Source organism: Drosophila persimilis, unplaced genomic scaffold (genome assembly GCF_003286085.1).
Source record: "Drosophila persimilis strain 14011-0111.01,24,50 unplaced genomic scaffold, DperRS2 tig00000124-arrow-pilon, whole genome shotgun sequence".
NCBI lineage: Eukaryota > Metazoa > Arthropoda > Insecta > Diptera > Drosophilidae > Drosophila > Drosophila persimilis.
In genome coordinates, this window is record NW_020825294.1 from 1437047 (window position 1) to 1452293 (window position 15247).

The 15247-nt window shown below is 46.7% G+C and overlaps 3 protein-coding genes and 1 non-coding gene across 4 annotated transcripts; 3 read left to right on the top strand and 1 right to left on the bottom strand.

Annotated features, from left to right (window-relative positions):
- The first annotated feature begins 559 nt into the window (after positions 1 to 559).
- Positions 560 to 632, top strand: Trnar-ccu. Its single transcript has one exon. It is a non-coding gene; the product is annotated as a tRNA-Arg (tRNA).
- A 6460-nt stretch (positions 633 to 7092) lies between these two features.
- LOC6593625 lies at positions 7093 to 14903 on the top strand. Its single transcript, XM_026987307.1, has 6 exons — positions 7093 to 7218; positions 8779 to 9281; positions 9658 to 10879; positions 10947 to 11310; positions 13930 to 14110; positions 14174 to 14903. Exons 1-6 carry the CDS (start codon positions 7093 to 7095, stop codon positions 14901 to 14903), a joined length of 3126 nt encoding a protein of 1041 aa, XP_026843108.1.
- LOC6593624 lies at positions 11536 to 12847 on the bottom strand. Its single transcript, XM_002019056.2, has one exon. It carries the CDS (start codon positions 12799 to 12801, stop codon positions 11746 to 11748), a length of 1056 nt encoding a protein of 351 aa, XP_002019092.1. The 5' UTR covers positions 12802 to 12847; the 3' UTR covers positions 11536 to 11745.
- Positions 12836 to 13824, top strand: LOC6593623. Its single transcript, XM_002019055.2, has one exon. The coding sequence runs from the start codon at positions 12893 to 12895 to the stop codon at positions 13649 to 13651; it is 759 nt and encodes a 252-aa protein (XP_002019091.1). The 5' UTR covers positions 12836 to 12892; the 3' UTR covers positions 13652 to 13824.
- Positions 14904 to 15247: the final 344 nt, after the last annotated feature.

Below are 15247 nucleotides of genomic sequence, written 5' to 3' on the forward strand. Positions count from 1 at the left end.
GATTTACGATAAGTGAGAGTCAATGAATTCCCAAGGAAGGAAGTCACACATACCCGTATGCTGGCCTGCATACCCATACAAGGAGCTTGCTTTCTGCTGAGAAAGTCATCCTCTTGCCGCCACCAAAATAGTCAAGGGGCTCGGGTTCCTTGACAACAACACTCAGCAATGCCATTGAAATATGTAAATCCATAATTTAGGGAGGGTAACGTTACCTTCGAACGCAAAGGCCTTAAACACTCGAACGATGGCACTTACATATATCTGTCCACGGTCGATTCATTCTTCAAATGATGGGAAATACTTTGTACAAATTACCGATAAGTGAACGGACATATTCGTTTCGAATGACGACTACCTGAAAAGAAACCTCTGTACGAGTGGGAAGTGCCATCATTGAGGGATAGAAGTGATAGAATTCCAGTTACAACCATTTAATTTTTAAGGGAAGATTGCTTTCAACGTCGGATGTAACATCCCAGTGGATCCAATGGAATTGTGGGACAAAAAAAGGATCTGTATTGAATTTAAAAAGCTGTTTAGTTGAGTAGTTAAACAAGCCCCAGTGGCCTAATGGAGAAGGCACCGGCCTCCTAAGCCGGGGATTGTGGGTTCAAGTCCCGCCTGGGGTTTAGGCTGTGTATATTTTTTTTAATTTTATTTTTCATTGTTTATATATTTATATTTGTTATCTATTGTGTGACCTTGTATTCCGCGGTACTCAAAGAGTACAGGAGTATTTTAAATTCGTGAAGGAAGAGTTTCCGACCCCATCAAGGATATATTTTCTTGGTCGTCAGAGACCGAGTCGATTTAGCCACTGCTGTGGTGCCGCCTTCTCACACCGCAAAAGTCTGTGGCATTTACAATTTTCAAGCTAGGAGAACTACAAATCACAAAGAATTAACGTTGAGATCGGATCAATGCTATAGCTAGAATGAAGAAAATAAGCTGAAGCCAACCTGCCGCTTGTCTCTCCGAGCTCCTGGCCTTCGAACAGTATTAACGCACGCACACATTCACTTGTTTTGCAGTAGGTTTGTGTGAGTAAGCAGGAAAGACGGTGGCAGCCATTGCTATACACTTGTACGTGAGCTGCAGCCCAGCTGCCGCCTGCTTTTTTAGAGCATAGTGCGTTTGAGTGCAAACTTTTAAATACTTACGAATTCTTATTAGGAACAGCCAGAATAAGCAAAACAATATTCTGTGAATGAATCCCTTGCCTTGCGGGCTCACTCGCCTTCTATCTCTCATTTCAGTTCTTCCTCGTTCTCTCTCTCCCCCACATCACCACATCCTTTCATGACCGGAGTGTATTTATGGGTTGTCTAATTGCGGTGCGCCGAATGTAGCTCCATAAATTATTATTCAATTAGAACCGATTATATTCGTTTTAATAATTAATAATTATTTTAATATAATCTAATAGTGGGTCTTCGCCATAAATGTATAAATAATATATTGTTTTGTCACATAGTATTAGTTTAGTAATTTATTATATTTTGTTTGATGGTAGCGGCGCAGGATCAGTAAAAGCCCAAAGCAGAGCCACAGGCAGATAATACGCGGATAGATGGGAGCTTTCACTTCTTCTTTGATTTGGTCTAAGATGACCACAAATTCAGAAAATTTTATATTACTCCCACCACCGATAACTTTATCGTGTTCCAGGACTAAGTCATCCTCCATTGACCATGGCCCTGCGTGCGCCGAGTCCAGCGAAAGACCAATCGTTGCTATCAGCAACCAGAGCTCTAACATATTCGTGGATTACTAGAATATTCAGTAGCTGAAGCTGGAGTTGGCAGCAAAGGTGAACTTATCTCTGCCTCTGTCCCGAAACGACTGAAGGAAGACCCCACCAGACTGGTCGCTTTTTATTCCACTTCCACGCCGGGAATCGTCGTTCCTGGAATCGACCGACTGCTCAAGTGAATTCCGCTATCGCTTTCACAGAAGTAGTTCCGATGAATAATCATTGTTTATATGTGGGTTGCTTACAAGCGATACCCAATCTGGTTACACCATGTACTGCCGTATGCCGAGATCGCGTTCCCTAAGCATCTGGTCTATCCACTATGTGTTGAGCGGCAAGCAGCTGGGGAACATCGGCCAGCAGGCCGGCCAAAACGAAGCGATCGTCGTGGCCAGGGTTCGGACACATCAGGGGCTACAGGCAAAGTCTCATGGCATGGTCTCCCATGGCATCGTTATCGTATCCTCTCAAAATTCTTCGAAAGTACCTTAAATATTCTTAGATATGGACAGGAATACAACTACTTCTAAATTAAATACTGAATTGTATAGCCTCTGTGTGCATGCAATGAGAAGAGCTCTGCGGATAAGTCAGAACTAGAGGGTAAATGAAAGCCAAGCCGTCAAAATCAACGCCCTGCTTTCAAGCGGAAGTACTTCATACATACATACATACATATACATGACAGGCATGCTCACAATCACATTCACACAACAAAAGCAAAAACTAAAAGCAAAACATTTAATTAAGCCAACACGTACGCCTCTGGCCACCCCTCCCCGGCGACTCGGGAAGATCAGCGCGGAGGCCCGCCATAACAGCCGGGTGGGGGTGGCTGCCGCATCGCATCTCCTCCACAGTGACGCGGTAGTGGGAGGGGAAGCTGACAGCATTGTTGTGAGCCATCTCGGGTGCCAAAGGGGCTTTGCTGTCTGGGCCGCTTTCAATTTCTATGTTTTCCCCATTCTGCTGCCCTCTTTGTTGGACTTCTGCATGTCGAGGGTGCAGCTAATCCAACAATCCCAAACCCCCTGCCCCTGCCCCTGTCCCTGCCCCAAGCAGGTGCCAAAGGAGGAGGTCGATTTTCAATTTATCCAAGAATGGATATTGTGTACAGCCATTGGCTTACATGAAATAAATGTATCAAAGCTACATATTATTGTTCGACTCGGAATTTGAATTGATTCCCTTTGGAATTCAATTCATCCGTCATTTCTTTTAATCTGAATATTATTGTATGTATTGTATGTATACATCAGCACTCATATTCTATTCAATAGAAATAAACATAGGTAGAAAGTATTTTATATATGGTTCTCGTATCTGAAACTCTTTGTAGAATCAATCAGTACCATCTAGAAAAATCTTTGATAAATAAAGTATGTGGGCCACATGTCCGAAGCCGGGCTCGATTTCCGATGGAGAGAAGTGCCGCCAATTTCTAGGAATTTTGCAAAGCAGACACTGATATACTCGGATACATCTTTTTCAGTTTATTGATATCGTTTTTATCCGTATTAATAAGTCAAATGCGCTTTAAAAGAAGCAATACAAAATGGCTTTAAACAAGCTTATTACTGATACTTTGTAGCACGAATAATAACACTGATATAATTGTGTTTATCCAAGCGAAATGAGATTATTTGGAACCAATCAACATATGCAAAACATCAGAAACGACAAATGCTCGACCTGGAGCTGGTCGTTTAATACTGAAATTTGTGTAAACCTTTTGGTAAAGCTGGTGCATATATAGTATGTATGAAACTATTGGCTGAAAAAAAACGTGGGCACCTTTAGCCAGGCAACTCGTAAATTTCGCGTCGGTCAGATTAATTTCTTTCGAAGGCTTTCCTGGAAAATCCTTGAAAATATGTAGATGGCAGCTCAGGGTAAAAAAAGAGGTGATGTTAAATGAACGCCAAGGTAAAATTTATTATCAATGTTTGCGCAGTTAAGCAAAAAAAAAAGTGGCACAACGACGAAGCTTCCAAAGAGCGAGGGTTTCTCCGCAAATTAAGAATTGGGCTTTAAGGTGGACCGAAAAAAAGGGCCAGCACATACCCCATACCACATACCCCACTTTTGACCGGCTATTAAATGTCATTTGTGAGGCCCTGGCCAGAAAATGTTATCTGAATGTTTTGACAACTTCCTTGACGCGTACTGCCTTGCACCTGAATGTCGTCGTCGGAAATACGTATACCTAAATATTTTCCTTTTTCGCTGCCCCATCTTGCCGCCCAGGCTATGTGCCATCTACAGTTTTTTTCCCCCTCTCAGAGCAGTTTATCAAGGCTCTCTTTGTGCTGCTGCTGCTGCTGAGGCAATATTTGTGTTAGCCCGAGTTGGCCCGTTTATATATATATTTCTTTATTTTTTTAGTTTGATTTATGGCAGTCGTGCTCTATTTTTTCGGTCGCTGGCCAAACTATATATGCCATAAACAAATATTAAGTGAAAAGCCAGAGATTCAAATGCGGGCTCGTAAATTTTCCGCTGCACGAACAAAACTTGGACAAAATCTTGGCATTCCCATTATAAGTAAATTTACTTACGATTTGCTGACTCTGCTCAGAAGTTTCTTGAGTGGACAAATTTCTTCGCCTGAGATGAATGGGCATCGTCTGTGCCCTCTGTCTTTCTGTTAAGTCTTAAGTAAAGTTTTGACCCGCCGGCGATCTTTATTCTGGTTTGTTTTAGTTTATTCCCAATCTACACCCAGTCATCCCTTTACTTAGTCACCATTCAGTAACAATTCATGCAAGTACCACCCCGGTGGATCTGTCTCATCATCATCTCCTCTTCGTACACGTTGAGCCACGTGTATCCATATTTATGGAATTATATTCACAGTGTGCGCTATCCCAAACATCCACAGCGAACATCCGCCTGCCAATAACCATTCATGATGCAGGACTGCAGTCCTTGCCTCTGCTCATTAAAAACACACACCCAGGTGGTGGCCATTCATTAAATGTGCGCTTTACTATAATTTCATGTGGGCAAATATTTTTGCTGTGGCACATTCGAGCAATATACCGGAGTGGCAGACAGTGAGGGGCAGAGGGAGAGGGAGGACAGCAAACATGGCCGACACTCTGCCTCCCATTTCCCACTCGAACTGACGCTGTCAATGGGCTGGGCTGGGCTGGGCTGGTTGTTTCTGTGTAGCCTGCAGCGCACCACTTCCTGTTTACATAAGCAAACACGTCAATGTGTCTGATGCCACAGCCAGCCCTCCCTGCCCACAAGGTTCCAACTTTTGCAAAAAAAAAAAAAAACTGTACATTAGCTCAACAAGGATTTTGTTTTCAATACAAAAGCACAAACTGCGCTTGTTCTTTATATATATATATATATAGACAGAATATATGTATGCATCAGAGGGCTTTAGGATTCGCGTGCGTATTTGTGTGTGTGTGGGGGTGGAGGACACTCTAGAGAAAGTTTAGTGCCCCGATAAGCACAGCACTGACAATGCTATACGAAAGCCATGATTTACAATTTGGAACTTAATGTTTTTATCATTTACGAATGCCTAATAAACATATGTTTAGGTAATGGCACTGATGATCCACTGATGCACTATACCACATAGCGTATAGGGCTGGGATTTGCGAACTGCCATTTGCAGGCCTCCTGGCTCTGGTGACGCATTAATTATCCTTTGAGGCCACATCGATTTATTCCTGGCAAACGCGTGAATTAATAGCCAACGACTTTTGTATCGAGTGGTAAATGAATTATGGGCACAGCCGCCCCTCCACTGTCTCGAGTGTCTCTCCATTCATCCCAGCGAAAGTTATGTAATAATACAATTAAGCATTTTCTCATGCTGAACACTGAACGCTGCGTTTGATTAACAGAAATTCCGAGTCAGCCAAGTGTAAGTCTGCCTGCCGGGGAGTGGAGTGAGGCTGCGGCTGGTGCTGCTGGTTTTGCTGGTGTCATGGTGGAGGTGGAGGTGGAGGTTGTCTTAAAGTTTTCCCCTCCAGCGGCCAGATGAGAGTGGCACAGCGACGAGAATGCAATTTAATTAAAATGAACAAAATTTCTTTTCATTTCCTTGGGGCGGAGGCAGAGAGTACGCGTAGTATAGTGAGTGTCTTGGGGCAAAATGCTGCAGATTTCTTCTCCATCGTCCAAGGCTCTACTATGAATGAGCTCCGTAAGTTATTTGTCAGAATAGCTATACTTTGAGCCAACAAATGGGAATTTCAGTCAAATAATTAACGAGTAAATTTCAGAGAATGTTTGTTAGGTATTTTAACAAAGGAAATCTCTTTCTAATAAGTCGCTTACTCGCCCAGAAGGGAGCATTCCTTGAGAAATCGTTTGCAACATTAAAGAAAGTACCAGCCACACATGGGTGGAGGAGGAGGAGGGTAACAAGAGAAGCGGAAGAGCAGAGACAATGCCCGAGAGGCAGGCATAGACACGCTTTTGTAATTAAATTAGCATTAATGCTGTCGCTGGGATTACGGCTCCGACATTCCGTCACACTCGTCCTTCGCCTCTGCGTGGAGGCTTCATCAAATATCGCTCATACGACGTGCTGTCCGTGCCCTGGCCACTTGAGTGAATTTATGACGCATTTTATGCACACAATTGCTCGACTATTGAGCTATTCCCTCGCTCCCCTGCTCTGCCCAGGACTCGGATCTGTGCGATTTCTGCTCGGAGCAATTAAACTTCAATTTTCATTTCAATTGCAACGTTGTAGCGTAATTCATTCCGTGTTTTATGACCTGCAACGGCGTGGCTACGTGCTCCTAATTGCCACTGCGAGCAAACTATTGTCAAATTTTTGCCAAGAGGGCTATAAATAAACACCCAGGGTTGCAGACTTTAACAGAATGTTGAACAAAACTTTTTACCCACTTCCAGTCTCCATCTCCCTTCCTCTCTCTACTCTCTACCTCTCTCTATATCTACTTGCCGTCTCTTTCTCTTCTGGCTGCCGTCAAACAGAAGAAAGTAAAAATGATTCAAGCAAAAAGTTTGCACACAAGTTAAACGAAGTTTTTAAACACAAAGTGAGTAGAAAAAAAAATTCTGAAACCGAGCAAAGAAAAAGAAAACAAAAAGTTGAATCAAGTTGCAGGGAAAAAAGTGAGAAAACAATCACAGTGTGAATTAAACGAATCTTGAATGCTCTCAAATGGAAAATCTTTTAAAATAACAAATACAAATAACTCTACTGTACGAGTATCAGTATCCCCCTTAAAAGTTGTCTATCGCAATGGTCCCGCAATCAGGGACTTAGCAGAAAGATAAATTTCGAATGGCTCTCGGGAATTTGCATATTTAACAAACTAGTGCGAAATCGATACATGACCACTGTCTGTGTCCACTCCACTGACAGTGGACCCAATGGAATAAAGTGTATCCACTACATGGTGGCAATGTCGGAAGTTCGGGTTAGGCCCAAGCACAGACTTGTGGCCGGAAGTGTGCACGTAAGCGTCTGTGTCAGTGCGCTCAATGTATGAGTGGTGTGTTTGTGTGTGTGTGTATGTGTGTGTGCTCCCACAAGGAGGCTGTTGGTGTAAGTGCTTTTTCAAGCAAATTGCCAATGTAAATGTTGCAACAACCAGTCGCCTGCAACAACTAAATGCGACCCTCATAGCAGCTGTGTAAACAACGGCAATAACAGCAGCAACAAGAGCAAAGTATTTGCTGATGACGTCAAAAGGCACCCACACACACACACACACACGGAGAAAGAGACACAGAAACCACCCAAATGCATTTAGCTGCCCCATTTACCCCGCCCCACCGCACCATTACTCTGACTCCGCACTCCGCCCTTGCACTGTACTCTCATGCAGACAACTCAACTGACGGCAACTCAATTCACAAACGAGGAAGCAACGCAACCAAAATGGCCGCAACGGGCCTTCCTGGCCGCCATTTTGCGTTTCGCTGAGGCACGCGCGATTTGATTTGATTTCATTGCTCTGCTCTTCAGACTCTGGCAAAGGCCATTAGGCGCTGCTCACGAGCAACAGTTGCAATTTGGCCTAGACTTGGCCAAAACATATGTACATACGAGTATTACATGCAGCATTCTCCTCTTCTCTACTTATTATGGCTATCCCCTAATCTATTTTTGATAAGTTTATGTGGGGGAGCTTGCAATGATTTCTGCTAGTTCGTCAAAAGTGTGTTTAAGTCGGGATAATTCTATACATACCATACGAGTATTTATGGACACTTACAGACACAATATATCTACTCAACTCGCTAATTATTTGATTTAGAGAAATTTCAGTAATTTGTAAGTTTTTACTATAATTTCGAATAGTGAATTTCTGCTCTTCTGTTTTTTGGTGGAGGGCCGATGAAATTGATGCAGATTTCAATACTCGACTAATTATAGAGATACAATCGGAGACAGTAATTTAAATGTTGATCTCGAGAGCAAACAAGAATCTGAATAGATTTCTGTGATATCCTCTGAAGTATTGTTATTTTCCTAAAAAATAAAGCGCCTCTAACTAAGACGCTTTATTTTTAACTCCAGATTGTGTATTTCTTATTACCCGGGACTTGTTTTTCCGATGCCAAGAGAATTTTCTTGGGATTACTTCTTTTTTTTTGCTGTAACTAAACTACTTTCAACTAGTACTCTCCTGGTTTCCAACTGTCTATCTCGGCTCTTTTCAATTCAAGCTCTTTCAGAGCTGAGGGCGTCTTTGCCATTGCAAATTAGTGTCACAGAAAAGTGCTTTCTAAGCAAAGAACTTTTTTCATTTTGCGCCATCTTGGGCTACATGGCGTATGCTTAATGCCTGCCTAATTAGTGTCTTATGAAGTCATATGTGAAAGGCAGTCAGTACTCAACTCAACGCTTATCATTATGCTTTGCTTACCGTCTACTTGCAGCCACAGACACCGAGGCGAGACCACTTGCAACGTGCCACAGACACAGCAGCAGGAGCAGAAGCAACAAGCACAAGAGAGTACGAGTATTAACTGGAAAGTGTGAGTGCGGTGGACGTGCGGCGGAGTTGTAGAGGAACGCCTTCACATTGGATTACGCGCAGTTTTACCTTAGACCGGTGCCAATTAGTGGCCAACAGCAGCAACAAACGCAGCAGCAACACCAGCAGATAGTGCAGCAGCAATTGCTAGCCCAACAGCAGCATCAACTGCAAATCCAGCAACTGCAGCAACAACTGCTGCTGCAACAGATCGAACGGGAGTTGCAGCAGCACCAGCAGCTTCTATACAGCCAGCGACAGGCACAGTGTAGCTACCCTCCCGTGCGGCAGCGTTGGCTCTCCGGCAGCCACTACGACTACGCCGCACCGCAGCAACTTGTGCCGCAACTGCAACAAACGCATCCGCATCCGCATCAGCAGCAGCAACATCTGCAGCATCTTCAGCAGCAACAAGAACAGCAGCAACAGCAGCAATATAGTTACTATTTCAGTCGGGGAAGCACCAGCACCAGCTCCGGCCTGGGTCTGGGACTGGGCCTGGGCTTCGGTCTGGGCAGCGGCAACCTAGCCAGCTGGTATGTACATTATCCTGACCCTGACGTCATCAAACGTTCATGAAATCAATCTCTTTTTCGAAAAAGTAACTCATAGCTTTCCCTTTCCGTCTAATGTATCCTCTTCTTGAGTTTCGATGCATAATTATGGTCCCAAGCACAATTTCTGCCTCACTTAAAAACGATCCTCAAAAATGTAAAATTTTCCTTGCAAAAGGAACGATACCCGATACTCAAACGCTTCCTTCTGGGTGTTACACACATCCTCTTTCACCACAAATCTAATATACCCCTGTACTATTTGAGTAATGTATTAATTTATAGGTGGCTGTCACGCCACCATATATGTATTACCTACTTGTTTCATCGAACTATCTTGGATGCTCTGGTATTTTAGGTACCATCTGCCCTCCACGTCGGCGCACATCTACATCGGGACAACCAGCAGCGGCGGCGCAGGTACAACCCCGTACCCATATCCGTACCGCGGACTGGGAGCCTATTCCGGCGGCGGCTATCCTGCAGCGGCTTTGATCAACTTTGATGCCTCGCCCACTCCACTACTAGCATCAGCTGGGACTTCGCCTGGCTATCTGCCGCCGCTCCCTGTGCCGGCAGTCCTACCCCCGCCGCCCCCGGCGCCGAGCGTAGCCACCGACTACTACTTCAGCAGCCGGAGCACGCGCACGCTTCCACCGCAACCAACAGCGGCAACGGCGATAGGAGCCACCACAGGAACAGCAGCAGCAGCAGCAGCATCGGCAGCCAGACTATCGCCGTTCCAAGAGTACACGGCTAACGCGGCGGAGGAGCTGCAAGCTGGCTATCGCTACAAGGCCACGCCCCGAAGGCGCTACGACGCCTACGACAACTACGGCTACCTGCCGGGCTTTGCCAGCACAACCGAAGACGAGGAGGACCTACTCGACGAGTGCTTGCCGGCGGCCCTACTCTCCACGGACTGCGACAGTCTCGAGGAAGTGCGCTTTCTACAGCACCAGGCAGAGGAGGACGACGACGAGGACGACGAGGAGGTTGCCACACAGTTGGCACACATACTTGACCTGCCCGATTTTTTGCATCCTTACGGCGGCGGCGCAGGCGGCAGCAGCAGGGGCAGCATACACAGCCACAAGACGCCGCCGCAACACGAATACCAGACGGAGCACGGCTCAGCCGCAGCCGGAGGGGGAGGGGGAGCTACTACAGGCGGAGGAGGGGGCGTGAGCGGCACGGAAGGAGGAGGCAGCATCAGCGGTGGTGGCGTCGGTCAGTCGCAACGCGAGACGGTTGAGCAACGCTATCACCAATACCAGTACCAGCAGCAGCATCACCACCAGCAGCAGCAATTCCACCATCATCATCATCAGCAACAGCAACAACAGCAGCAGCAGCAGCAGTTCCAACAGACCCCGCAGCAATCGCAGGGACATCAGCAACAGGCGTACCACTCGTACCAATATCCATCGCAGGACAGCTGCGAGGGCTTCAACCACTTCGCCAACGACACCAGCAGCTGTCTGGGCAACCAAAGAATGATGGTTAGCAAATTGTGGAACAGCTGTTTCCCGGAGTTCACGCCGGACCATGTCCATCGGCACAACTTCTATCTGTGCCAGGTAATGTGGTCGCACCACATAAGACTAAGTCGTAAGACTAAACCCATCACTCTCTCTCCCCATCTAGTGGCAGCGGAACACGCAGGTGCGCATTGTGTACCTGTTCTATCGCTGGATAACGGCCATCACCTGTTTGGCGGCGCTGGTATGCTCCCTGCTGGACATAGGGCGCACCGAGGAGCACTTTGAGCATCACTATGCCAAGTGGTGGATCTATCTGACCCACTGGGGCCTGCTCTTCTGCACGGTGCAGGCCTGGCTGGCCGCCTGGATAGTCACCCAGGGTATGATGGTGGAGCGCGAGGACTTTGAGATCGTGCGCCAAGCCAAGAAGAGTCGTCTGCATCACCTGTACTGGGTGCTCTACACCTGTGCCACTGTCTATGCCTTCATTGTCACCATGTGCTATTGGCTGCTGGTCCACAATTCAGGTGAGTCGATCGATATACACTATTTAATATTACCAACTAATAACTACTTAACTTCAAATACCTTAACTATAAATATCCAGTTTAAATTTTATCACAATCTCATATGTCTGCGATTAAATGGGGTTTTTTATTGTACTTCCATCTCCGCCCCACAAAATGTACATTTTCAGTTGTCGAATATTTTATCAAGTGGTTTTAGGTTTTCGTGTGGCTGAGATGCTGAAACTTATAAGTTTCGGGGACCCTATAGGGTGGATGAAGAAGTACTCTTAAAGAGTGTTGGCGGCTGGCTTTGAAGGACGTATAGCATTGACAGCATTGAAAAGATATGGTTAAGCAGATTTCTGTAAGTTTAATTTATTGCTACAATTTTCTAAAAAAATAGATGGACATACTCAAGACAAAGCATCGATTACAACAAAAAGTAATTAAGTCTTAGGTTACCAACAACCGTCTATCACAGAACCATTTGTCTTTACATTCGTCGTTTTCGAGATAGTAGTCAGACATATGGCTCGCCATGACAATACATCCCACAGTCATGGCGTAGTTGATGTACACCTTGGCGGCTGCATCCAGGTACTGGTGTGTGGTGAAACCGGATCGCTTTTTTGAATGTAGCTTTTGAGACATGTACATAGCCCAAGGTCCGAAGATCACCAAGCATAAGGTTAAGGGCACATAAACGTGCATAGCAAGCCCCGAGAGGAGGGTAATAATGGATACTATCAACACAGTGATGCTCACAAATATCAGAATCCAAAGGTCCGCGGTCAGCATTTTCGGCACCCACAGACCCAGTAAGGTGTAGATGAGTAGCACACTAATGCCGGCGAGAACGAAGTGCCAGGTGAGTGCCAGTTCGCATAGGCTGAAGCACATGACCGCCAGGGTTAGGCTCTCGAAGATGCATCCGAAGATGATCCAATTTAGGGGGAATGTGAACTGCAGCCGCCGAAACCCGAAGAAGCCCAGGGTCAAGTTGAGCCACGCCAAGAACAGCAGCAGCACATTCATATTCCGTTCGATGTGGTACAGCTTGGGCTTCCAGGCGTACGTGACGATCATCCACTGCAGCGAAGCCAGGGACACTTGGGCGAAGATGAGGACGTACACGTAACAGCGAAAGGCCAAGAGGGAGGGTCCTCGGGCACCTGTCAGTATAGTTTTCTTTTCCTCATCCACGTCGAGGTATATGGTCTCCGTTTGAATGTCGTGCTCAGTGTCTCCATAGGGACTAACCCGTGGCTGGGACGATCCTTCATTTTGTTTTTGTTCCTGTTGCGGACTCTCTTCATATGGTCCGTCCCGATACGGCTCATTGTTGTATGGATCGTCATCATATGGAAAGAAATCGTTCGGACTGGGATCAACCGCGTCATAAAGAGATACATCGTCGTACTCGTCCGGCCTCGACGTTACATCCGTTTGCGTCGCTGTGGATATCCGATGCGAAGTCGGGCTGTGTACAGATTTTTTATTAATTGACATACTGCCTGTCAGATTCAGTGCCCCAAAGTAACACACAGACAGATGACAGAGCCAAACGATAAAAGCAAAAACACAAAAACGGTTCACATCGATGAGTGATCCACACAGGGGCTTAAGGGGCCACTCCAAACTGCGGCTGTATCTGTGGATCTATGGAACGGCCCTAGTGTTTATTTTCATCAGCATCCTGCTAATCATATCCTTTGGCTTCATCAACAACGAGCCCGATAAGAGCTGTTGCCCGGCTGCCTTCTCCTTCTTCAGCCTCGGCCTACTCTCCTTGTTTTTCTATATGAACATGATGTTTCTGCGGCGCAAGTTTCCGATCAACTGGATAATGAGCTGCAGCATGGCTGTTGTCTTCGGTTTGGGCACTGCCTCTATGCTGTGCATGCAGACGGCCGGCCATGTGATTCTCTTGGCCCTGGAAGTAATCGTGATGATGGGCCTCCTTCTACTGCTCGGCTACTGGCTGCCACCGAAGTGTCACCCGCTGCTCTACATTGCCCTCACTTCGTTCATTTTAGCGGTTATAGCCTTTTTCCTGTGCAAAATCATATCGGACCACACCGACGAGAACCACGATAAAGTGGCTGTGTGGATAGCTCGCTTCGTTCTCTGGACAGCCATCTGCCCACTGCTGCTTTTCCAGTCGCAGGTGATCAACGGATACTGGGGCAATGAGTCACCCTATCTGGACATACCGCTCTGCTCGATCCTTCTGCTCATCGACTTTCTGGCCTGTTATGCCTTCCTGGATGCTGTCGACGATATCGAGATTGCCTACGACAGACTGTTTCGCTCAGAGACCGTAGGACTCATGGCCCGTGTCGGGAGGAGCGGAATATGAGCCGCGGGCAACCCAGCCGGAAGAGCATTTTTATAATCGGAATGTTCTTCTAAGACTAAATTACTAAAATGTACTCGACATTGCATAGTATTCGTACTATTATGAATGCCGAAATATATAGTAATCGTATGTATTAATGGAAACGATTGAGGAGTAATTGCTTGGGTGCAAATCATTTCATTTGAGAGTAGTACTTAGTGGTACCTTAAATTAAGAATAACCTAAGCTAAACATCAAAGTCGAATTCTAGTTTTTTAATATTTGCAATCCCCTTTCAGAAATCCACAAAATTGATACTTTGAACATTATGGTGCATGTGCTAAACTCGATTATAATGCTCATTGATTTGGCCATTGTTGGGCATCCGATTAAGATGAGCCACGCCTATTTTACCACGGGCATTGGACTGGCGTATGCCATATTCACTGGCATCTATTTCTTGGCCGGCGGCACAGACAGGTGAGTGGTCAGCACTTTCCTCGGCAGTCCGCCTGATTAATGGCTTCTTATTCTGATTCTTAGGAAAAATCAAACTGCCATCTATCCTATGATGGACTGGACCAAGCCGGGCAAGGCCATTATTGTTACGGCCTGTGCCATAATCTTCACCTTCTTTGTCCACTTCTGCTGCTACCTACTGTACCGGGGCCGGGTCTGGCTGTTCACCAAGCTGTGCATTCGGGGCCGCCACAATCGGGACGGGGAGATGGGCGAGGGTCTCAACGATGACTCGGGCTCTCGCATGGGCGGAGGAGGCGGCGGTGGCACTGTGGGCGGTACTGGAGGCGGGTTCAGTGGTTCGGTGGCGGCCGCTACTTCTGTGTGTGTTGGCGCCGGTGGCAGCAGCCAGGATTATGCCCACCAGCAGCAATACCCCATTCCGCATACGGAGCAGCCGCGGGCCGGCAATCAACAGCAGCATCAGCAGCAGCAGCCGCCAGCCAACTACCAGGCTCCGCCTCAGTACTCTGGCTACCTGCAGCAGCCCGTGGTTGCTGGCGTCAATGTGGGGGTGATCAGTGCGGAGGGAGTGTATCAACCGATTGGCACAGATTCCGGACGAACCAGTGGTGGGGGCGGAGGCGGTGTAGGTGTTGCCGTGGCCGATGGTTCCGGGAAACACAAGTCTGCTTCTGGCTCTGGTTCGGGCTCGGGGTCGGGCTCGGCATTGACGCGCACCGTAGCCCACTTAGATGCGTCGCAGCGGGAGCAGTTCCTTAACCCCAACAAGATCGTCGAGTATAAGATGTAAAGGCGTTGCACCCGGCACCGGTATACGTTCCACTTGTCCATGAAGTTTTTGGAGAAGCACTGTGCCCAGTGCGAGGCGACGCGCAACGCCATCAGCGAGGAGCAGCGCCACCTCGCTGATGGCGGGGGCGGGGGCGGGCACAGTGGTTAGCTTTAGAGTTGCTTTGAAGTTGCTCAAATCAAATTCCCAACTAGGTATCTGCCAGATCAGATCGGATCGAATCAGTATTGCACTTGGTATTGTACGGCATTGTAGTTTGTAAACGTAGTTTCGTAATTTTGTAAAAGCTTTGCCAGTTTTTTTTTAAATGTGTAGACTCGTTCTGTCTGCTAGCGACTTGAAGG

Excerpts from the sequence above, each read along its gene's own strand:
- LOC6593625 (XM_026987307.1), top strand. The coding sequence starts at position 7,093 with ATGACCACTGTCTGTGTCCACTCCACTGACAGTGGACCCAATGGAATA. Across the intron at positions 7,219-8,778 it reads TTGTGGCCGGAAGTGTGCAC|AGGAACGCCTTCACATTGGA; the intron begins GTAAGCGTCTGT and ends GCGGAGTTGTAG. Across the intron at positions 9,282-9,657 it reads AGCGGCAACCTAGCCAGCTG|GTACCATCTGCCCTCCACGT; the intron begins GTATGTACATTA and ends CTGGTATTTTAG.
- LOC6593624 (XM_002019056.2), bottom strand. The coding sequence starts at position 12,801 with ATGTCAATTAATAAAAAATCTGTACACAGCCCGACTTCGCATCGGATA.
- LOC6593623 (XM_002019055.2), top strand. The coding sequence starts at position 12,893 with ATGAGTGATCCACACAGGGGCTTAAGGGGCCACTCCAAACTGCGGCTG.